The sequence below is a fragment of the Chironomus tepperi genome, unplaced genomic scaffold, assembly GCF_022539635.2.
Source record: "Chironomus tepperi strain 1889 unplaced genomic scaffold, CSIRO-AGI_Ctep_v1 contig_123, whole genome shotgun sequence".
Lineage (NCBI taxonomy): Eukaryota > Metazoa > Arthropoda > Insecta > Diptera > Chironomidae > Chironomus > Chironomus tepperi.
The window spans coordinates 610,300-634,965 of NW_027226245.1; the positions used below are offsets into that span (position 1 = coordinate 610,300).

The 24,666-nt window shown below is 31.4% G+C and overlaps 1 protein-coding gene across 3 annotated transcripts; it reads left to right on the plus strand.

Annotated features, from left to right (window-relative positions):
* Positions 1 to 865: 865 nt before the first annotated feature.
* Positions 866 to 6,676, plus strand: BicC (protein bicaudal C). Of its 3 annotated transcripts, XM_070636312.1 has the most exons (11): positions 866 to 993; positions 1,064 to 1,310; positions 1,375 to 1,424; positions 1,482 to 1,551; positions 1,612 to 1,691; positions 1,910 to 2,362; positions 2,462 to 2,680; positions 2,740 to 3,228; positions 3,289 to 3,508; positions 3,683 to 4,908; positions 5,851 to 6,676. In XM_070636312.1, exons 2-10 carry the CDS (start codon positions 1,079 to 1,081, stop codon positions 4,177 to 4,179), a joined length of 2,310 nt encoding a protein of 769 aa, XP_070492413.1. In that variant the 5' UTR covers positions 866 to 993; positions 1,064 to 1,078; the 3' UTR covers positions 4,180 to 4,908; positions 5,851 to 6,676. The 3 variants fall into 3 exon arrangements, with proteins under 3 accessions (XP_070492413.1, XP_070492411.1, XP_070492412.1); XM_070636310.1 differs by having other exon boundaries at positions 2,740 to 3,508; XM_070636311.1 differs by lacking the exon at positions 5,851 to 6,676 and having other exon boundaries at positions 2,740 to 3,508; positions 3,683 to 4,995.
* Positions 6,677 to 24,666: the final 17,990 nt, after the last annotated feature.

Below are 24,666 nucleotides of genomic sequence, written 5' to 3' on the forward strand. Positions count from 1 at the left end.
CCGCCATTTCTGCCATAAGAAGAACATAAAAAATTATTATGAGCTTTCATAAGATTTGAGAATTGAAAGGAACAAAATGAAAATATCAGCATGTCTTATATGCTGTAAGTTCTTCTTTGCATACCTTTTTCTTTTCAATTGACTTACCATTGCTACTTTGTATGCCTGTCGCCCTCAAAAAAAGTCCTCCTTTATCAAATGCCATTGAAAGTCATTTGAGTAGCTTCATGAGAAAATTTATTCAATTTTATAAAGAAAAATTGTGGAAAATTGACAAAATAAAAATTTTCTTCTGCCTGAATCCCTTATAATGCCTATAAAAATATTGTGTATCATTCATTTAATGCTATTATGATGATATTTTTCTTCATTTCTTTTATTGCTGCTACTCGGTATGGCATAAAAAGTTAAATACTTTATCATTCTCATCGCATTGGACACAATCACGTTTATTAAAAAATTTTCCTTCACTGTAACTTTTCCGCGATTCACAAAAAATCTTAACTGATAAAGTTTATGCGAGAAAGGAATTTCAATTGGTGACAAAAAGTTTATTAAAAAGCCTCTCGCTCTCACTCACTCTTAAATACACATAAAAAAAATATTCATTTTCCACATTTTTCAACGCTTAATTTTCATTTTTCATTGAAATATTTACATTACGTGGATTTTTTGTGTAAATCTAATCTAATCCGCATGAAATTATGTTGAAAACAGCACTTTATGAATACTTATAGGATTATTATCGTTGATTGATTGTTTTTCACTGTTTTTCCACTTATTTTGATAAATTTTCACAATTTTCCGCGATAATAAACCGTTACTGTTTTTGAATTTTATTTCAATGCGTACTTTGACACCCTTTGAAATTCTCAGTTTTGCGCACACTAAAAACGCATTTTAACAACTTAATTAAATTTATCAATTTGACCACGATATATTGAGAAACCTTTTAAAAAACTTAACTAATCTACTTCATTGATTTGTTTTCTTGTAAGTTCTATTGAAGTTTAATGCTAAAATCTTCAAATTCACATACATTTTTTAATTAATTAATTTCCAGATAAAAATTTTGACAATGACAACTCCACAACAATCAGTTCCATTTAATATCCTATCGTCACGCTTTTCATCAATTGCTGGGACATCTACTGGACCTCCGAGTGAGGCACCAAGCAGTGAACTTTCATCTGTCGATAGTTTTAGTGATTTAAGAACTATTGCAGCTGGATTAGGAATTACAGATCCAGAAGAAATTTACACAGAACGATTCAAGATTGATCGTATCAAATTGGAAGAGATGATTAAACGTGAGCTATTAATTATGCAATGTGCTTTTATATATATTTTTATTAATTCCATTTTAATTAACAGTTGAAGGATATTGCGAAACAATGAACAAAGCAGAATGGTTTTTTGCAAACGTGAGTTGCATGCTGCTGTTAAATATAACATTTTAATTAACTTTACCTGATTTACAGCTTATGAAGGAATCTTTAGTCCATGTATCATGGCCATGTCGCCTTAAAATAGGTGCAAAAACCAGGAAAGGTAAGTATTAAGTTGTTCTGGATCATTAAGTCTGATTAATTACATTTATTAATCCTACAGATCCACATGTGAGAATAATTGGCAAAAAGGAAGACGTTTTACGAGTCAAAGACAAAGTCATGGCAGTTCTGGATGCTAAAGTAAGTTATTGAGCTATAATGTGCTGTTTTAAATCCTCGGATTTAATTTTAATCTAATCCTAAACCCAAGATTTATTTAAATCTAATCCTAAACCATACAGTGCAACAGTCACACAATTCCTCTTTGTGTCTTATCAGTCATTCTACCCCAAATCAGCAACATTCCTTCTTTTCCTTTCAAAATTAATCACCACAATAAAACTCATGTCCAATTACAGGGAAATCGAGTAATAATGAAAATGGATGTATCATATACAGACCATAGCTACATAATTGGTCGAGGTGGAAACAACATAAAGCGAATAATGGATGAAACACAAACTCACATACATTTTCCTGATTCTAATCGGTCAAATCCAACGGAAAAGTCCAATCAAGTTTCATTATGTGGGTCATTGGAAGGTGTTGAAAAAGCTCGATCATTAGTCAGGGAATCTACACCGTTATTACTTTCCTTTGAATTACCAATTATGTATCCTGGTGCACCATCGTATGATAATAATACGCCTTTTATAAAGGAAATGGAAAAGCAGTATGGTGTGCAAGTTATATTTAGTGCTCGACCAAAACTGCATTCATCGATGGTGCTCGTTAAGGGCTGTGAAAAGGAACATAAGAATGTCATCGATGCGACCAGAAGAATAATTGAATTCATGTTTGAGGATCAAGCTGTAAGTAGTAGTAACGTCTTTTTTAAATTTGAATTTTAACGGTATTGTAATATTTAAAATGTGAAATTTTGAAATATAACGGTTTTTTGTTTCATTCAGCCACATCGTCACGTAATCATGCATTTGGAAATAACAACATCACATCATCCAATTGTGCTTGGTAGAAATGCTCAGAACCTACGGGAGATAATGCAGCGTACAAATACGATAATTATATTCCAAGATTCGAATGACTCAAATGTTAAACCAATAAAACGCTCACAAGTTACCATCAGTGGACCAATTAGCGGAGTTTATTTGGCACGACAACAATTACTCGTAAGTATCAAGCATGAAATTCTTTTTTTCAATGTAATTAATTAAATTTAATTGTTTAGGGCAATATTCCCGTGACAGTCATATTTGATTATCCTGATATTAACATTGATAGCGAAACAATAAAGGAATTAATGGCAACACATGATGTTTTTATAAGCTCACGTCCGAAAGCACGACAAAGCACAATGTGTATTGTAATTAAAGGAATAGAAAAGTTTATTACAAACATTTATGATGCTCGTCATGAATTGCTTAAGTTGACATCAGATCGCATTATTGCTGACATACCGCATTCATATTATGGACCAAATGACATGACTAATTTCAAGGATAGCTCTGTAGCACAGCTAGTTGCATCATCAATGACTTATTCGGCAATGTCACCAATACAAATTCCACAACTTCCATGGAGTAATAATATAAATCCAGAATTAAATTGGCGTTCACGTGTAACACAACAGCCAGCCTCACCATTGACAGCAACATTATTGCAGCAGCATAATCAAATCACATCAAGTATGCAAATACCTTCCATCAATATTGCAAATGTAAGTGATTTACATACAAGTGGATATTCAACGTTTAATTCCGAAAATTCCATTCACAAGAATGGATCTGTTAATGGTAGTAGTCGTAATACGTCGCCTGAAAATTCCATAAATTATGGATCAAAATATCCAACGATGGGAAATTATATGGAATCGCCAATGAATCAGCAAAATATCAATGATTCAGTTACATACTCGCTTGATCCACGTATAATTGCTGGATTACGTGCTATGAGCTTAACACCGCAACAAGGTGAAGTTCGTACACCAACATCAGCCTGTAAGTACTTCCTGATATATCCTTCTCCTACTTATTATTATTACTATAACGGTTATTGAAGTTTTGAAAATTTTGAATTTCTAAAATACGTTAAATTTGTTAACAATAAAGTGAATTTAAATAAAAAAACTTATCAAATTGAAATAATTTATAAAATTTTCTTTTTATTTTAAGGGCAAGGCATGGGAATATCAAGAACATCACCATCACAACTCGAACATAATTCATGGTCTGATGCTCAACCACCAGATGGAATTGTTCCTGGATTGTTTAACATGACAACATCACTGCTCGACTCAACACCAATGCGACATCGTTCACAACTATCAAATTACAGTGACATCGCAACATTGTTGACTGGTTTGGGTTTGGGACATCACATTCAACATTTTGTTAACGCTGAAATCGATATGAGTGTATTTCCGACATTAAATGAACAAGATTTAATAAATCTTGGCATAAAAGCACTGGGCGCACGACGTAGAATAATGATGGCAATACAAAATATGAATCAATTAGCAAATATGCATCAAGATCATATACAACAACAGCAAAATAATTCACAGCAATCATCATCAAATCAACATTCATCGCCACCAACACCACTGCGTGGTTTTCGTTTCAATGGATCAGCGGCTCCTGGAGATGAAAGGCGATCAAGCGGAAATTAGACATGCTGATAAGTATCACATTAATATCTACCGTCCGAAGTGCGCCCGACTGAATGATTAATTGATTATAATCATCAATTAATTTTCTTCATCGGACCAATTAATTTGAGTTATATTTAACATTTTTTTTATTATTACAAAAAAAAACTGAATTTTATCCTTTTGATAAAGGATATATGAGATGAACGTTTATATAACCTTTATATAGAATTAAACAACACAATTAAATTCATGAATTCACCAATCTCATTTACTGGATCTTACTGCTGGATCATTGTCGGCTATAGCTAATTTGGACACTCGGTTACTTAATTAAGTGTGCAAATTTAGTGTCGCCGACATATTAAAATGACATTTATTTGCGAGCAAATTATTTTAAAAAAATACAAGAAAAATTAAGAGACGAGTTACTTTAATTAAGAAAGTTTTGTTGAATTTACACTCGATGATTTCAAAAAAAATATATATACATTAACTTTCATGTTGTTTTAATTAAGGAAAAGAAAATATATATACATTAACAACTAGAACAGCATAAAAGATTCGTTAAATTTGCTCTCTCATAGAAATGTAATTAAAAAAAAAACTTGAAAATGAAAATTTGTTATAAGCTTTAGTGACATTTTTCTCTGATATAATTACCATGTCATCGTGCTCACTTAATGAAAAAAAAGAGAAAAAAAACTATGCAGAAGTTGGTGTTGGAACTGCTAGTCGGTTTTTGTGAATGTAAGTTGAGGATTTTATTTTTGAGGAAATATTTGGAATTTTTTAATGATTGACTTGGATTAATTGAGTATTAGACACAATGGTTTGTTTTAAGTAAGGTTAGAGAAATTAAAAGATAGATTTAATATTTATTGAAGCATAAAAGTCCTTGAAAGTTAAGAATTTCGGAAAATTGAAATTTAACGGTCAATTTATTTTCAAATTTTTAGACGAGTTGTTTGATAATTTTAAATTTTTTAAGCATTTTAGACGATTTAAAGCATTTAATTAACATTTATTTCTAATTGTATACTTAATAACTGAAAATTATACGATTTTTATCATATTGTTTTCAAACCAAAATTATCAAAAGAAAAGTAACAGTTTTGTAGAATTCAAATTGATTGCTTTAAAGACCAAAATTTCCACAAAAAAAAGGAACGGTTTTGTAAAATTCAAAATGAACTCACTCTATTGTAACGGTTTTGTAAAATTCAAATGGAGTTGAATTCAATTCAATTTGAACTATAAAAAGCCGTTAAATATTGAATTCAATTTAAATTTTACAAAACCGTTAAACATTAAATTCATTTTGATTTTTAAAATATCGCTAACTTTGAGTATTTTAATTCTAACTGGTCGCAAATTTATTAATCTTTCTACTGAACGCTAGAAATCCTACCGAATTTTACCTCGTTTCGAATAAAATTTCAAATGACACTTGAAATTCAAATTTAAAATAACCGTTGAATTTGAATTTTGATTGGCCGTTAGAAACTTAAATATATTTAACATAATAATTATTAATTTAAATATAATAATTATTTTAGATAGTTAATTTATTTAATTTAGAATTTAATTCAATTTATTTGCTAATTTAAATCTCAACAATCCTCAAAAAATACTTGAACAAATCCCAAAAATTCTGTAATTAACTTAACTTTTTTCCCCACATCATTTCAGTTTCTGCAACTAATTTATGATTTTAAATCTAACTCGTACTAATGGTGAACCAAAGCAAAAAAAAACGTGTTTGTGTGAATATTTTTTTACAATTTTATCGTCAAACCGAAACAAAAGAATTCACTCACCAACATCACAAGCAGAATAGATTCAAAAAAAAGTTTTTTTTTTTTATTTTTTTGTTAAAAATTCGCATTGCACGAGAAAGGAATTTTTTATAGAGAGGAACCAACAACAAAACGAAAAAAAAGAACGACTGAACTCTTTCAAGTGTTTTCTGTGTTTCAAAACAACTTTTTGCATTTTTTTTTCTGTATTTTTGTGTATTTTTTCATGCTTATACTCAACTTTATATATATATTTTTTTGAAAACGTTTCTCCTGCAAAAGAGTCCATTTTTACGTGTCATGCCGCATGGCAATATGGAAAAGAAAAAAAAAATTAAAAGTTATTTTAGCTTGCCAGCACAGAAAAAACTTAATTTCTGCACGATAGAACTTTTACATTGCACAAAATTTTCAAAGAGCTTTATTGTGGGACTCAGACACACACATATACAGACAGATTCAGGAACGAAACGTTTTTCAATGTATTTTAATTCCATTAACTATTCAATTTATGTCCTTTTTTCTCTCTTTTTTTTGCCTTAAAAAGAAGAAAATTTCCTCCTTTAAACTTTTGAACTTTTTCCTGCACTTTCCATCTTCAATTTTTTTTCTTCTTTTTTTCAATTCATGTCCCTTGACTTTTATATACAATTTCATCCTCTCTAGTTCTCTCTATAATATTTCTCGGATGCAATAGCTTTAATTAATTATAGTATGTAAGTGAGCACACACACACATTTAATTAATTTGTAAGATTTATTTTGTTGTACAATTAAAAAAATTGATGAAATAATTTATTATTTGTATCAAACATTACTTAATTATGATTATATTGGAAACAAGAAAAATCAACACGCATATGGATTATAATAAATATGAAAAATTTGTATTTAATTTTTAAGGATAATTTTGTGGCATTTTTAATTGGTTTTTCTGAAGAGCATAACGTGTTACGTCGCTGTAACGTGTGCATCGCAACGTCAACAAATTAACAATGAAACGTAATGTTGCTCTGACGTCACCGTGACGGCTGATTTCGTCAAATTCTTACAGCTATAATTCTGGCGCGTCTCATTGTGTAGCTCGATTTTATGAAAGGAATTGCAGGATTTTACAATCATTTTTGAGCAGGATCCGTTCAAAACTGCAGACTTGAAGACATTAAACTCAGGTCTTCATCATTGGATGAAGTAAAAGGTACAGCTGAAATCTGCAGATCTGCTGCATCTGACGAAGTATAGTGAACATCCGAAAGCTATAAGCATGAGCATCTAAAATCCAGAAAATGCAAGTCTGTAATTAATGACCGAACTCAATATTTTAGTGACTAATTCATGTATTCTTTAAATTCCAAAACTGCTGTGACATACAGACTAACAGCAAATCCAAAATTCAATGACCTCTGTCCATATCATTCATCCTTCAATTGCAAACTATCCTAAGGCATCAAACTCGATGAAGCAACTTTTCACAACTTACAATTTTCAATCAAAAACAAAAACATCAATTTTGTCATAATCAACAATGCTGTAAAGTCAGTCTAGACAAAAAAAACGTTGGATACGCAAAAATTACTTAAAATTTTAAAATTGGCACAAATCCTTGGCAACGACTTTAATTTTTCAATTTCTTTGCAGATTTCTAGTTTCAATCAGCACAGCAGAGGAATTAGCAACAAGCCCGGGAAGCACATGGCAGGAGAAAGTCCATGTGACAGTCATTTTCAATCCTCAATGTGCCTTAAAATTACGACATGTATTACCTGTCATGTGACATTGCCACATGTCCGCCACATGACACTAAAGTGTCGCTCGGAAAAATTTTCTACAAATTAATCTAGAGAAAGCATCAAAACCATTAGTAGTGCTCAAGGTATTTTCTTGATTAATTAATATGCTCGAAGCAATCATCATCATCATTCCAGAAACTGTAATTAATTTTCTATTCAAACGTCACGACTGCCTTCATTAATAATTCATAAAAAGATAATCAAGATTTAATAAAATTCTTAAAATTGACATAAAAACCAATCATGCACAGCCATTGAAATCTGTTTAGATTTTTAGAATATAATGTCAAGTGTCGATAAGAGCTTTTTTAAGCCAGGAAATTTAATGTGTTTGTTGATTTATGAAATGTCACGTGAATATATAAATTTCATATTTCTTTTTCGTTGATATTATAAACACGTACGAAAAATATTGAGGGAAATTTAACGGAATCAACAGTCGTGAATGTCGTTGGATAGTCATTCAGGAAATTGAGTTTATAAAGCTTTTTGGTACTTGGCAAAAATAACGGTTTTGTCAAATTTCAATCATAACGGTTTTGTAAAATTCAAATGGTTTTTATAGCAAATTTTTAGTTACTGAACGGTCTTTGTGTTTAATTATTTTAAGTGATTAATTAATCAATTAAACAGTGTTAAAAGTAGTTTAGTGTGTATAAAGTGAAGTATAATTAAATTGTGATAATAATAATTGCTGCAAGCATCAAGAATTTACATTTCATCGATCAAAGCAAACATCCAGTAAGTCAAAATAAAATTTTATTAAATTTCTCCTTAAATATTCAGTACAAAAAAGGATTTTGTACGAAAAATGACGAAAGAAGTGTTATTTGATAGAGGAATCACATTACGCGAGCGAGACGAGGATGAAAAGTGTGATTTTATAAAGGTCATGTCATGCCAAGTAAAATACAGTGAGAATTTTTTTGTTTGTTGCTGCATACCAAAAATAATTTCTATGTGCCTTTTCCCTGTCATTTCATTTCCGCAGACATATATTTTTAGATATAGCTATGGATAAAATATTTCATATTTTTTTTAACTCTCATTGCTCTTGCGGGACTTTGAAAGCGTTAAATCCCGTTAAATAAATAAATTTTTCATATTTTTTCATCCGGTTTTATGGCTAAAAGCTTGAGCATTATCATCGTGTGAGAAATAACGCCTAAATTGACAAATAAATTGTGGTTAAAGACATAATACGGAGGAATTTGTGGATATGCTTCATATGACTTCTAATCTTGACAATTTTGGTGTGATTCTGAATCTTGGAAAGAATGGATGTGCTGGTGATTCATAAAATGTGTAGACAGTGGGAATGAGTGTGTAATGGATTTGCAATTGATTTAAGCTTGCTAAGATAATTCAAAGATTGAAATCCATAAGACTATTCTTGTGACTTGACATACTGAAAAAACTAACATACAGTCCATACAACACAAGAACAATGAAGCAACAGCCCATTCTCCTCAAAATTATCACAACCTTCCTCATTATTTTCATTACAACTGCAAAAATCCTTTAAAAAACTTTATAATCAGCTCAAATTATAACTCATGTAATCCGCACTATTTGTCCTCATCTTACACGCCGCACTGTCTGCTCCCAAAAAAAACAGCTTCGAAAAGCTTTTTTTTTCTCTGAAAATTTATAAACGCAAAAAAAAGTTCGTTCAACACTCGAGTTTGCTTCCATTTATTTGGCTTTAAACCACATAACATCTGCAATACAGGAAGCAATAAAGGGGGGTACAAATGTCTGTATTTAAACAAATTAAGCCTTTTATTGTTGGCATTTAACAACGAGTTAGTATAAGAAGTAGAAATTAATGATATTTTATGCGAAAATTATTAGTTGTTGAGTGCTTCTTTCAGCAATTAACAGAGCAGATTGTGAGTTGGATGTTATATGAAATTATGTAGGCGCTTAAATCAATTTGAAATCTGAAACTATCAAGGATGTCTATATTTATTTATAATCAATAATTTTCGGTTTAATCTTTTAATTCACGAATTTTTTTCAATTTATTTTCAATAAAAATCCACAATTTGCTGACGCTTTAATCCTTCCGTCCTTCCTATAGACCATTGGAGGACAACCTGTGTGTCGCGACACATCAGTGCGCCCCAAAAATTCTTGGGAAACCCATGAACCGTATATCATGTACGGTTTTAATCGACGCATACCACCATAGTGTGCCATGAAACATTTAAGGTTGCCCACAACTGCTATAGACCTTTAAACATCCATTCAAGAAAAGGATGAAAAAAAATCTGAAATAATAATTATGTCGACGGTAGCATTATATGATATATAAAGCTATGAAAATTGCAGGCATGTCATGATTAAATCATTAAAAAGTTTGCTTATACAGGTGAAGTCATAGAATGAGAGAGAATCTCTGAGACTGAATATATAGAACCGTTGCATAAAAAAAAAATCAGCGAATTTTTTTCCTGCTTGAGTTGTTTGCTCAGCAAAAAAATGAAATCTCGTCTATGTTCTTTATTGAAGCGAAAACTTTAGCATAAGCATAAATTTTTGTTGTGAATCTCTTTTCGCATTTTAAAAGTGTCTAGATGTTCAAGGTCCTATGGAAAGTTTTATGTGTCGTGAAACTATTGTAGAAATTTTGTCAGATTTTTGAAGAGTGATTGTGATGGATCTTATGTAGCAAGCGTAGTGAAATAAAAGTCAATGCCCGTACCACACAGTGTTCGCTAGGACACCGTTACGTCACCGTATTAACGGTGACTGGAAGTACTTTTGATTCGGCGGTCCATTTTTGTCGTATTTGCACTTTGTCGCTCAAGATAGCTCTTGCATAACAAGATAACGGTATTGCAGTAATTTGATGGGTTTTCATTTTAAGCTGGGTATCTATACCGAAAAGCTCAATGCTCGTAAAAGGAAACGAAATTTTCGTCTTAGTGCATTTGGGTGAAAGTCTGACGTGTGCGTCAGAGAAACTTCATGTGCTGATCGGGCATGCGACCCGATGAGCTAAGAAGCATTCGATGCAATGAGTTGAGATCACTGATAGATATCCAAAGGGCCAATCCTGCCTATCTCCTCCATTTGGACACAATTCTTTAATTTTCTAGGATTCTTTTTACTCTAATTTCTTAGTCTTTTGTTTTAATCCTAAAATTCATATTTGCTTGGTTTAAAAGTTCAATTTAATACGATTCTCGATATTCCACTAAGACCTAAAAAATACTAAATCTTCTCAAGGGTAATCTATGAAGAAATTTCCTTAAACATATTAATTTCCAGGAAATAATTAGATTCAATTTAAATTTTCAAACATTTCTGTTAAGATTGTCTAAGATTACTGAAATTTATACACAAACTTGCGGCAATGTTGAGTTTGACTTTTAATATTTGACTGACTAGTTTAGCTTCAAGTTCCTTCATTATGCTTAATCTATACATTCAGTATAACTGTGAGCTGTAAAGTTATGATAATCTTTAAATTATTAATTATTTTTAAACAATAAATGAAATAGAATTTCTGATAATATTACGCATTGGATATACTCATTTTATGAAAAAAACATGCTTTAAGGTATATTTGAGTTATGAATTTATTAATTATAGTCGCTGAAACGAGAATTTGTTTGTATATATTTTTGTATTATATTATGGAAGTAATCATTATGGTAATCAAGCATCGTGTTTATTCTATCATGTTTACTCTGGTTTTATACAAATTTGCTACCCTGTTTATTGTTAACTATATGTTTGTTTTGGAAATGTTTAATCTAGTTGTGATATGTGAAAATACAGCTATATATGCTATGTATGTCTGAATTGATATATTAATTATCGAGTAATATTATGTTGAATTTATTTTGTGATTTATAAATCGAGCCCAAAGGAATTTAACGATTTGTTCTCAGATACTGTACATTAGGGATTGTTGTGTTGATTGAACTGTGTAAGGGATTTGTTTCTATAACCTGTTCCTTGATTTTGAGAAATTGCTTGGAATTTTGAGCTTGATTTGTTATTTCTTTTTAAATGATCTGTTTAATGATCTCATATCCTACCCACATCATACCCTTGGATTCAGTTCTGTGCGTTATTAAGATATTTCAGAGCTCAATATTGACACTTTGTTGCTCACTTTGCTGGCCGCACAGATCGATTGTGATCCATTAGCCCAACTGACTTACTTACTTCCTTGGCCAAGGCGCACGAAGGGCCCATTGCCACATTTAGAGTTCGTCGGAAGCTGGATCTGTCTTTAGATAACTTTTGCCAGTTTCTAATTTCATCCAGTTTCTAATCTTTTGCATCGTTGCTTATACATTAACCCCATGAGCTCTTTGGTCTAAAGCTACCTCCATCGCTGGCTTCCGTCTGTCAATTACTAATGTCGACACTGTTCGGCCAAATTGATTATACTCGACTTGAAATTTTAGACAAGCTTCGATTGAACATACATTCTGAAGATCTCCTTAATCCATAACCCAAAGAAGTCGATGAACCACAACCCGAAGATTCCAATATACCTCAAACTCATAAACAACTCACCAATTTCACAATCAAGCAATATGTCACACAATAAATTATATTCTGGACATGAATCCCATCATAAATCTAAATCGATACAATATTCATACTATCTTAATCCACCACCATCCACAACTGTCTACAAAAGCAAGAAATTATCATATTGCAACAAAACAAATCAACCTTAAATTGAATTTCCCACATAATCTCCTTTAAAAAAATATTGCTTCAAATTGCAATATTGCGGTGACAACAAGTACATTCATACATGTATACAACACCAATACAAAAGAAACAAATTACTCTAAAATTACCGACAAATTGAATAGGAAATTCAATTCAATATTTTCTTCCCTTATTTTATCATTTTCAATAAAAATAATTCTGTATTCACAGACATAGATGGTGGATGCTTTCAACTTGAATAGCGTAAGGAATTTTATGGATGGTAAAATATTCGTAGCAACATTTGATAGAACATTACACACATAATAATATTGAATGTCGACACAAAAATGTATGATTAATGTTTGAGTCATTATGTGGATGTGGAAAATAGCTTTACAAAATTTTCTATGGATTTACACAACAAAAAAATATCATGAATATTCTCGTTATTGTTTAAAATATCGTGAGCCTTGTTTGGCTTACTATTTTTGCAACTCTTTCTCTTCATTCTTTGTAATGGAAAAGCTTTTTTGTCTTTGGTCCAGTGTCCATTGTGTATTTTGTGTATGCCGAGTGGTATATGTTGGAATTGTGAGCTTTTGTATTGTTATGATTTGATTTTTGGGAGGAAATTGGATTTAAATCTTAAGGGTATAACTATGTGCAGTTAAATGGAATAAGAATCACAGATGAAATCTCATAGATGATGTATTCTAATTGTAGAACTATTGGAGATAGTATTTGCTATCTGCAGGGCTAGATAACTTACCTATTGTGAAGATATCTTTGTTCGAATCCATAAAGTCGAATTCGGGAGAATAAACAGAAGAATGATCGGATGTACCTCTCATTCTGAGAGTAAGCACTGCCCTTAGTAAGATTTCAAGATGTGTCAGGCCAGGTCTGTGAAAACTGGGTCCGAATACTCCAGGAGTGGTATGGCACGGTATAAGTATATTACTGGTAAAGTACAGTGGTATACCGTACCAATCGTACACTTATACCATGTTCACTAGTAGCGTGCCGTACCGTACCGTACCACTCACGGAAAAATCGGCCTCCTAACGCAGAACAACTATCCAAGCATGCAGTTCGTCACGAATACGACATCAAGTTAACATTCTTGTCTCTTTATGCCTCACAAGTATGTGCTTCTCGGACAAAAATTCCAAAAGCACAGCAAACAAGCATTTGAGCATCGTTGACTGTCTTCAACCACAAGGCAAAAAAAAAAATATTTTTCGGACCAAACAAATTATTATCCTGTATGTTATCCTCTCGTTTCAACAAAAATGATAATGCTTTCCATACATGGATGGAAAAATTTTAATATTTTTTAGGAGATGTGAGATTATCACACGTTGTGAATTCTAATGAAAATTGCATAATTTGCATTCCAATGATATACAATGGCTATTTTACATTTTTCACAAAAAAAGGCAGTACGATGAAATGAGAGGGCTCTTGCTACATATAATGCACACATTTATTACTTGGATAATTTGTTGAATTTTAATTTGAATTCCATCCGATTTAAAGCATTGAATGGAGAATCGCGATGAAACATTTTTCATTATTATCTCTTGTTCTTTTGGAATTTTAAATCCGAATGGATGTTTTGCGCGATTTTGTGGTTAGGTATTTGGAGTTCACTCACTTATTTCGCTTGAAATCTAATCCTTTATTGAAAGCAAGAAGGTATTTTATTTGCAATCATGTCCAAAACCTTTAAATCTATTAATTTTAATAGAAAAATTAAATTCAATCATAAACAGCTTTCTATCCAACTAAAATTCATCAAAAAACTGACTAAAAAACAAATCGATTTACATTGTGCATCATAATCCCGACAAATGTACGTGCAGGACTAAAAAAACTTTCCATTTATGGTTGTGGCTAAAAATAAAAAAATTAATTTTTATGGCTTATGTTTTTATGTTTACTGCTCTCGCTTTGGTTTTTTTTTTTCACAACTATGAAACAGAAGCTGTAGCAGACACATCACGCTTGAGTAGGAAGAAGCTGGAATTAAATGTATTAAAAGTTTGTTTTGTGGATGTTTTCCAGTGATGATAACATTATCGAAATGTGAATATTCGGGAATTTATTTTTGGGATATGACGTGGAATTGTGGGAGAAAAAGTGAAGGCAGAAAGGAACTGGATCTAATTTCGGCATAAAAATTTAATCCGTATGAATCACAATGAGTTACAATAATCTAATCTAATCTTGATCGAATATGAAACTGTTTTGGGTAGTTAGAAGTCGAACAGATACCTTTTAATACTTCAGTGACTAGTCCGAGCAGAAATGAAATATTAATTGTGAATATATCGTTTTAGTGCTTCTATGATAGTAGATTTATCTGTCCAAATGACTTTTATTAATTGTCATTAATGTCTTGTCTCTGTCTTTTTTACGAATGTGTGGTCTACGTATCAGCAATGTCGGACGTCACTTTGTCTTTTTGGACTTAGCTACAGATCGAGTAAGTCTTTAATCCAGAATTAGTAGAGCTTCATTGTAGAGGCGCGTTAGCTAGAGTTCGGACTCCTAAAGACTCTAGACCGATTTAATCTAGATATGCTCCTGAATTGTCCTCAGTATACAAATATTTTATGTTCAGATTGTATCTTAAATCTCCTAATTTAGAAGGATGCATAAAAGTCTATTGTAACCTATTCAACAGTCAGATACTCAGGCACACGCATGCATACCAATTTTAAAATTCCTCCACCATGTTTCCAACTCTAGACCAAAATTTTCCTTCCCATTTATTGCCTTAAAACTTTTTTTTTGGAACTATTAATTAAGGAAATATTTTATGGTAATACAAATCCATTAAAGCATTTATCTGACATCTCAACAACTCATTTATGTCCAAATAAAATTACAATACATGTTCTAAATTATTGGAATATTCTCAACAGATTCAATAATAATTGTTTTTACAGAGTATATCCAGTAACAATAACAACACAATTTTGTTATCTAAAACATAAAATAATGCACAAAATCGCTTTTTCTATATTCATTGAAAATTTTATCACATTTCTCATGAAAATTGCTGTTTGGAATCTTCTATCCTCACATCTTCATGCTGCACATGTTATTTGCATAATAATTGTTGTAATTGCTATGCAAACGATTTTTTTTTTTTTTTTGAATCTTTGCATCTTGTCTTCCAAGCCGAGACATTTTCCGGATGTTTTCTTTTAGTTTAACTTACAATCTCGCAAATATTCCTCAATACATGATGTGTACAGAAGGGATAATCTTCTTCCAAGAGATGTATGTACACTCATATTGTATGATATTGTTTGTTTTATGGATGTTAAATGCCAATGATTCTGTATGTTTATATCATAATACCATGTAAAAGGAAAACTTTCGCTTTATAGCTGTTGTGTTAACGTCAACATAAACTTTTCATCTCGTGGATTTTGTGTGCGGAGAAGTGTAGATAATGCTTTTTAATCTGATTTCCTAGAATAATAAAATCGTTCATTGTTCTTGAGATATTTAAAATTTTGGAACTAAAGAACAAATTTGGTTGCTTATAAACTTAACTTGATAACTTGATGAGCTCTATAAACTTAACATTAATTGCAGACTACAAAGTAGAATTGGATTTTGTTTTAAAAAGTCGATTTTGAGTTTGACTTATTCTATATTTTTAAGATGCTTAACTGCATCATATTCATGATTTTAATTCTTTTTGTGAAAGTCTAGAGCAACATTTCAATATGTGCCGGTCAAGCTTCTTTAACTAATTCCATAATTCCATGATCACAAACTCCTAAAATTGCATTAATTCATCTAGCTCTGAGTTCAATCTTAACTAAGATCAGAATGTTCATACAAGCTCAAAAGTGTGTCACACAAAATATAGGAATTCTCAGATCGGTATTCTGATCGTGATTACAAAATATCTCACAAAAGTGAATTAATTTGCCACTGTCGCCATAATTCTATCTCCCAAAAATACACCATAACTAGGCTACTCTCAAAAACAATGAAAAACAAGAATGTCCCAAGTATTTCTACTACAAAATCTTCACCATCCAAAAAAATAAAAAATGAGCAATATCAATGAGCTGAAAATACTTATAATGCAAAATAGCTTCATAAACTCAAAATTCCCTCTGTTCTATACAGAATGGCAACAAAAAAAAATTATTTTGAATAAAAATTCCATTGGTGCTCAACAGAAAAAAAAAAGTAAGTAAGCAACAAAAGCGGCTCAAGGATCCATAAATATTTCAATTCATATAAAAATATTCGCTAGAGAGTAGCGAGTTGAAAGAGGATACGACTGTGTTTTTTTGTTATTGTTATAGGCTATTCAAGCCCACTCGCTCGCGCCTCTTCATAACGCAAAGTGTTATTATAATGCCAGTAAAAAAGAGAATCCACTTAGTGGAAGCGCAGAAGAGTGAGGAAATTTTGTGTAGAAATTGTAAATAAATCATCATTCGGAGAAAAGAAAAATAAAGTGAAGATTTATGCACAAAAATATTCCGCATCCTCTTCTTCTCATCTTCCTTCATTTCTTCATCATCCAAAACTTTTTTTTTTGCGCAAAAAAGCTCATAATTTCTTCCAGACACAAAACTTTTATTTTTTTCACATTCTCTGAGAGTAAAAATAAATTTTTTCTCTTCCCTATATTTATTTCGTGTGCCATTTCTCATCTCCAGCAACAGAAAAAAATGTCTCTTCCAAAATTTCCATAAAAATAAATTTTTCCTCTGTGTTGTGTTTGGAAAGGTTCTTTATTTTCACTCTCGCTGATGCTGTCACAGTGACTCAATGTGGAAAATATTTTTCTTATTTTTTTGAGGTTGTTCCTCTTTAAAAAATCCAATGTCGGAAGATTTACATTATAAATATTTTAGCGTCGAGGATTGCTTATTTGGCTTAATAATAATAATAACGATAAGGAAGAGGATGATGAGATGAGATTAATGCCACAGATATGATTCGACTGCTGCCTTTTTTTCTGTGATAGAAAGGAACAAAACAAAATGTTTAGATTAGATTAATGATTTTTAATTACTTGGGACTGATGCTACTGCTTGAATTAAGCTTTAATTATTATCTTTTTTGTTCTTGAATTTTAATGGAATAAGGATTAATATGGACTAAAATTTGTCATTTTGAATCTCTTCTGAATAATTGTGATTTTCAATCATGACTGCATTTATTAAAGGGTGATGATGATGTTGCGTTGACTTGGTGATGCTGGATGAGTTGTAGAAATAACTGAAAATATTAAATTTCCTTTGATATTTTTCCTTTATTTATTGTAAATATGTCAGTAATGATGAATTTTATGTCACAGATACTTAATGATGCTTTAATGTTCCTTAACATTGTAGACGTATGTCACGTGAAATAATGATGAATTTGCTTTTGAATTGAGGATTGTTATATTTGATGTATACTTCGTATTTAGAGCTGAAATGGAAAAAGATCTGATGTAACAGTTCATACTGTATTGAAATTAGTTATTTCTGGAGGGAGGCACAAACGAGTTTTTGGTTTAATTCAGTGGTGGGCAATCTGTGCAATGTGGCACACTAGACGTCTGTTTGGTTTCAGTCGAGGCTAACGACCGATTTGTTGCAAGTTGAAGAAGATTTTTCCTTGTAAAGCAGAATTTTTACTGACTAATTCTGCTTGCCGATCAGAACATTGTGATTCTTGGCCTCCCTTTGTTAGCATCTGAATCTGACTGGTAGGCGCCTGCCAATTTCCGACGCAAAGTGCATTACCATCTCTATCGACAGCGGAATTAATTAAAATTAAATCTAAAAGCTCGATTCACAAAAGTCAATCAACGAACAACAAGCCTTGTTAAACACATAAAAGAAACGAAATCAAAACTCTTAAAAAGCTCATTCTATACTTATTAATGAAAAAGTCAATGACATATACATATAAGATTGGAATCGGCTATTCGTTACTGACAGATTATTGTACTAATTCACAATACAAATTCGATCAAACATCGAAAATTCAGCAATTGACCACAGTAACAATACACAATAACCGACCTAGATTTTAGACACAGTGGATATTAGCTATATTTTATCCACATCAAGATTATATTTACCTTAAATTCAAGAGCCTCTACAATGGAATTTATTTAATAGAAGGCTGTTCAACGGTGATTGAGAAAGCTAATCCATTACTGAAGTCTATAGAATAAAGACTAATGAGGATTTCTAGGAAATATTACGTATTTCGATATTATAATCAATTATACTTCTTATTGCTCAGATTATTTATATAAATAGTCCATCTAATTCATCATCTCAAATTACTTTTATTTATTAAAATTTTCTGCTACGCAAAAAAGCACTAAAATCAATTAAATGTTCTTCTTAATAATATTTTTGCTTTTGGTAATTAATTAAGCTTCAGATTACTTATTTTTTCTAATTATTTCTTCCTGTGACATGGAAAATAAATAGATTCGAACGAGCTTTAGAGCTTGTAGTTCAATATTTGAAGGATTTTTGATAATTTAATAAAAATATTAGACGAGTAAGTTAATAATTTTATGGAAGTTCCTTCACAATCATGGAAAGTTGGATTTTCAGAATTGAACCAGACAGGAAAATTTAACTTAGCTGAAAATTTATATTGAAAACTCTTCCGGTTGTTGACATCTGTTGGCATCCACAAGAGAAATGGCATTCTGGTGCTACAATAGCAACATGACATAGGACGGTAATGAAGGAATGCAGGCTAGATGTCAAAACTAAAAATTTGTACAAGCATTATGATTTGATCAGCAATAGAGTCAGATGGAAAGCATTTTGTAGCAATCTAGGCTCGACGTCGGAGCATGGTTCCAGTAAGCAATTACCAAAGCATTTAATTTGGAACAATCAATTCAATGTTTAGTATTCATATCCAAAGTTATTGACAAAAAATCGACCTAATTAGCTTTTTCCAGAAAGTGTTGATTAAATCGGAATTATTAGTTTCCATTGTGACACTTCCTCCCTAATTATTAGAAAAAAATAAAAATACTATTGTTGATTATGATTATTTTAGGATGTAAACAAATGTAAAAGGTATTAATTGGATGTCATGTAAAGTATGTCTAATTAGTTGTTTTGATTAACACTTAATTAATTATTTTAAGATTAAGACGATTATCTATGGTAAAAATAATTTGTGTTTCCTATTCTCGGGAGACTTTCTTTGTTTATCCTGGTTGATGCATGTATTTGGCCAAACCATGATTGGAAGAAAATGCGTTAGAACTAATCATCAACTGGACGTTAACTTGATATCCACTTGTTATAACGTATGTTTGTTCACTCGGGAACTCATTGAATTTAGACAAAAGTACTGTCTTAATCTACTGGTAATGAAGATCAATTATTTACTTAGTGCTATGTATAACATTAAGGTCAGTAGTCTTCATATATCATCAAATTTGAATTCAACACGAAAAGCATAAATCGTTTAATCGATCACAAATCCGGTCTGAAATCAGTACGATTCTGACTTAGTACCGGGCTCGGATTCAATTGAATCTAGCAACACGTGGTCAAGCACTTGCATAACAAGTCTGTTGCCGGATTTTGAATCTATTATCAAATTGTACTATTCTTGTAAACAGTCTGAATCTAATTTATCAACATCCAAAAAAGCATCTCAAATATCCTTAAAACAATCTGCATGCAAAATTACCAATACGTTTTTAATCAATCAATTTAGCATCCAACATACAAACAAAATTGCCATTAATCACTCACAATCTAACATGTTCGAAAGTTTTAAAGTTTCAATTCATATCCAACAAGAATTTAAAAAAAAAATTGAATTTTCTCTCATTGCAATTAAATTGAAATTCTATGTTGTGTGTAAAGTGAGTATGAAATCGAAATCCCAACAGTCAAGATATTCACTTTCATCACCCAATATATGAGAAAAAGTCGATTGTGAATGTGGATATGCAGCTACTCTATTGTTTTCCTTTTTTTAAATCCCAAATCATATATAAAACATACAAAAAGCAAATACAATACAATGATGATGATGATGAAAATTGATACATGATAAAACTCTTGTATATACTCCCCTTTTTTTTTTGCTGATATTTCCATGTTGAAGAGCTTTCCAATTATATTATTTTTCTCGATTAATGCGATACTGTCAATATATATGTCAGTCAAATTATCCATGCTTCATTCTTTCCTCTTCATTCATTTTTCATTTTTTTTTTATTCTTTTTTTTTGCATGCTGCTTCCAACCCACACTCGTCCACGGCCCTTACTGTTTCTCTTCAATATTTTTCCTTTTGTGTTGATATCAAAAATTGTATCTACAATTGGCATTCAACAGAATGAAATTTTAATTTTAGCTTTAAATTTTTGAGTAGGACTTCAGTTTAAGATGATTCATTTTGTCGTGGGATTAATTAACGGTTGGTTTAGTTAAAATTGGATATACACTATGTTTAATGATTAGTCTGCCCTTTTTTGATTTTGGTTGATCGAGGTTGATTGAGTTAGAGAATGACTAGACTGCTGTGAGCAAAGTGTACTTCTAGGAATTTTGGATCATACCTTTAAACTAGCTTAGACAGTTTTGTGTCGTTGTTGGGGGAACTCCTTTCTATAGTGCAGTATTGTTCAAACTTTTAATGTGCCGCACTAGTGCACTAGGGAATTAGTGTGTCGCACTAGGGAATTGATGTGTCGCACTAGGAAATTAATATGCCGCACTAGGGAAATGATGTGCCGCACTAGGGAAATAGTATTCTATGACACAGTTTGGACAACGTTGCTCTTGTGGTATTCCTGAAGATTGCCCTAAGCAAGCAAAACACCTTTGATAATATGCATCTATACCAAACTCAATCCTCGATTACTTCCTCACCTAACTCTCTCTTTCTCACTTCAATCGATCTTTCGACTTTCAACATTCTCCATTTCTTCCATTCAATATTACATTCTATCATTGGGGATACATTGATAAATGATTTTCCACAACATTGTCATCAATGAAGGTGAGAAATTGTTTTTTCTCTAGAATGAAAAGTGTAGAAGTAACAGTTGAATGAATTCTATACCCACAATCTGGCCATTTTTACAACTTTTTTTCTCTTTCTTCTCATTCTCTTAGTGTCGTTATCGACGTGTCTACATCGATAATTTCCTCTTTTTTTTTTTGCTACAACTAACATTATATGTCATGTCATTGTTGAGAACAATCATGTATCGTGGCATGTGATAAAGAATATAAAAAAAATGTAATTTAACATTGTTAATTGGTATCCATGTAGAGATTAGAATGTCGTAACAAATCGACAGACATGTGTATTGGAAAAAATATTTAAACCTTCTCAATTCAGTGACTTTTTTTTTATCATTTTTGTTTTACCCGCCTCCATTATTACGTGAATTTGATATCAAATTCTATCTCAATGAACCGATCTGACTTTTTTAAACATTTTATTCTATTGCCTTGGTTGAGCACTTCTTAATGGCATTTGTTGGTTAAAGAGGAATATCCTCCAAAGTATTTTTGATGATGCCGAGAGGAGATATTTTTCATAAAAGGAAATATAATGTTCGTCATAATATAATATTTGTGTGTGAAGATTTAACCCAAAGATTCTTTTATTTTCTTCAATGATTCTTGCCAAAATTCTTCTTGATGTTCACTTTTTTTATATCTCTTATTGAGTATAAGAAGCAACACTTTTCATATCTTTGAGGCGGAATAATAGATTCAGTATTCCTTTTTTTCTCTTGCTTTATGAAATTTCCCTTCTTCTATGCCTCCTTTTTCTTCTATTTTTGACTTTCCCTTGAGATCATTCTTGAAGACTTTTCATCAGATTAAAGGATAGAATTTTGTATTTTTGAATAAGAACTGAATGGAAAGTTTGGTTATGAATGATAAGAATGAAGAATATTGTAAAAATGTGTTTATTTTATTTCTCTTGAGAATTGTTCGATTATCTTGTGGAACTTTGGGATTTTTTGAACTAGAATGAAGCTTTATATATTGAAAATTTAGTATAAAAATCGAATTTTTGAGAAACTGCTTCGGCTCGCTGAAAACCGTAAAAAATTGACATGGATTTTTTCTGCAGGCTCTTGTGAAGTATAACATTTCATACAAGTCCCAATCGGTGTTTAGCGAACTCAATTTCGGCTTCGATCTTTGACAATTCCTCTTATACCAATATAAATTCAACAATTATCAAATTACCAGAATCCGTCAAATCTAACTGCAGTCCAGCAATTTTCATCTGTACCTTACAGTTCGTCCAAGTCTACAGACCTGTATTTTTCATCTGCATGTCTCCAATTTTCGTCAAATTCTAGCTAAAATCTAACAAAACTCAACCAAAGGAAACCTTCCACATCTAATGATATTTCCTCAAGTGATGTAGTTGAAAAGAGCACCAGACTTTTCTTTTTTGTTGCTATGAAATGCGATGCCTACTTAAGTGCGGAAGCATTAAGGTTGAAATGAGTATCCTAGAAAGGCACTTTTAAGCACTTTTTCTCTTTTTTCTGAAACATTTGAAGTATGCTGCTTAAATTGTATGAAATGACATTACACTGCTGTACAATGGAGGTGAAAAGTGTGATGTAAAGGCTGTAAACAATAATAAGTCTTCTTGATGTAATATCAAAGAGAAATGTTGTGCATTCATGCTTATCGAATATTCAAAATTGCTGGCAGTCAGGAAATTCTTACTTGTTAATTTATCAACAGAGTATAAACAGCAAGCAGCAAAAAAGTAATAAAATTAAAGACGAAGCTAAATTTACTAGTAAAAAAAATTCTCGTACGGAATACCTGGAACTTTCAATTACACAAACGTAATTTGTTTCTTTCCTCTCTGATCAAAGCTTTCTTTCCAATTTAATTCAAATAAAATCAAACAGAAACAGAAAAAATGTCTTCAATGTTGTTTAAGAAAAGTCTCGAGAATCAAGGAAGAAGTGCCTTGACAAAGGAAGCAGAAAGAGACTCACTTTAATCTACGATGAAATGATTAATTAAAAAGGGATATTGTTTGAGATGTCAAATGAATGGAGAAGCATGGAAGACAAGAAGATGGCTCATGAGATACACAATAGCTGTGTGGATTACTACTTTTTCTTATTCAATTTTCTTCTGCTAGATTTGATGGAGTTTTGTATTGTCTATGGGTAGAATGTCTGGCTGTCAACCTGTCTGATGCTCAACTAAGTCTCAAGTTTAGGTTTTTAAGTCGAGCATGCGAAAAAGTTTATGACGTCGATCATAATGCATAAACATGTATCTAAGGATTAGCCAGAGGACGAGCAAGTCGTGAATGGAATTAAAAGTATGGCTAGACATACAGATCAATTGTGATGCACGGTTTCTCTTAGATGACGTCTGAAAAGGTTCTATCGTTGATTACCGCTTTCCAATTTTCAATTCCAAATGCAATACTGTCTCTATCATCAGCTTATCCCCATGAGTGCTTCTTGAGTGCCATCTATAAAGTCTAGAATATTTGATCATATTTAATGAAGCTTCTTTAAGTCTTCTTGTAACATGTCCAAGTCATTTTCCTATAAATTGCCTCTTTTTAGAACCAAAAATGCGCTTTCATACACCATAAATGACTACGTCAATTCAACTGCCCACTTATCTTCTCTTTGATTCTGATGTAATAATATAAAAAAATGTATAGACATGAATATATCCTCATTCTCATCATCTTTGTTACTGCTCTCTTATCTCATTTAATTTAATCATTTTCTTTTCTTTTTTGCCGTGTTATTTAATATACAATTTGTCATTGTTAAGGATGTTGTGCAGACTCTAGGCTCCAAAATTTTTTTTACTTATTGACTTCAAATGTCTTACAAAACCTCCATCCAGTCGAATTCAAACAGAATAATGAATAATGAAATTGAACGGAAAAATAAGGAAGCGGAAAAAATGCAGCAGACAAGAAAAAAAAAAAAATCATTTCAGGTTCTTCCTTCCGTTGGAAACTTCTTTAAAAACCCCTCTCGTACTTTCTAAGATGAAATTTCCGCTTGTTGTTGACTTTTATGCAATACTTCTGTCGATTTTTCAATAAAAATTGTGTGATAAAAAAAAATCGATGAAATGAAAAATTTTATTTGAATTATTGAGTTTATTAAGGAATTTTATGTACTTCCGGATGAGTAGACACGTAGATTTCTTAAGATGCAGTCTATTTTGAT

What these genes read in the sequence shown, in the direction of transcription:
- BicC (XM_070636310.1), top strand. Translation starts at nt 1,079, where the DNA reads ATGACAACTCCACAACAATCAGTTCCATTTAATATCCTATCGTCACGC. An exon ending in TCATGTTTGAGGATCAAGCT is followed by an intron (nt 2,363 to 2,461) that starts GTAAGTAGTAGT and finishes TGTTTCATTCAG; the next exon opens with CCACATCGTCACGTAATCAT. An exon ending in TGGCACGACAACAATTACTC is followed by an intron (nt 2,681 to 2,739) that starts GTAAGTATCAAG and finishes TTAATTGTTTAG; the next exon opens with GGCAATATTCCCGTGACAGT.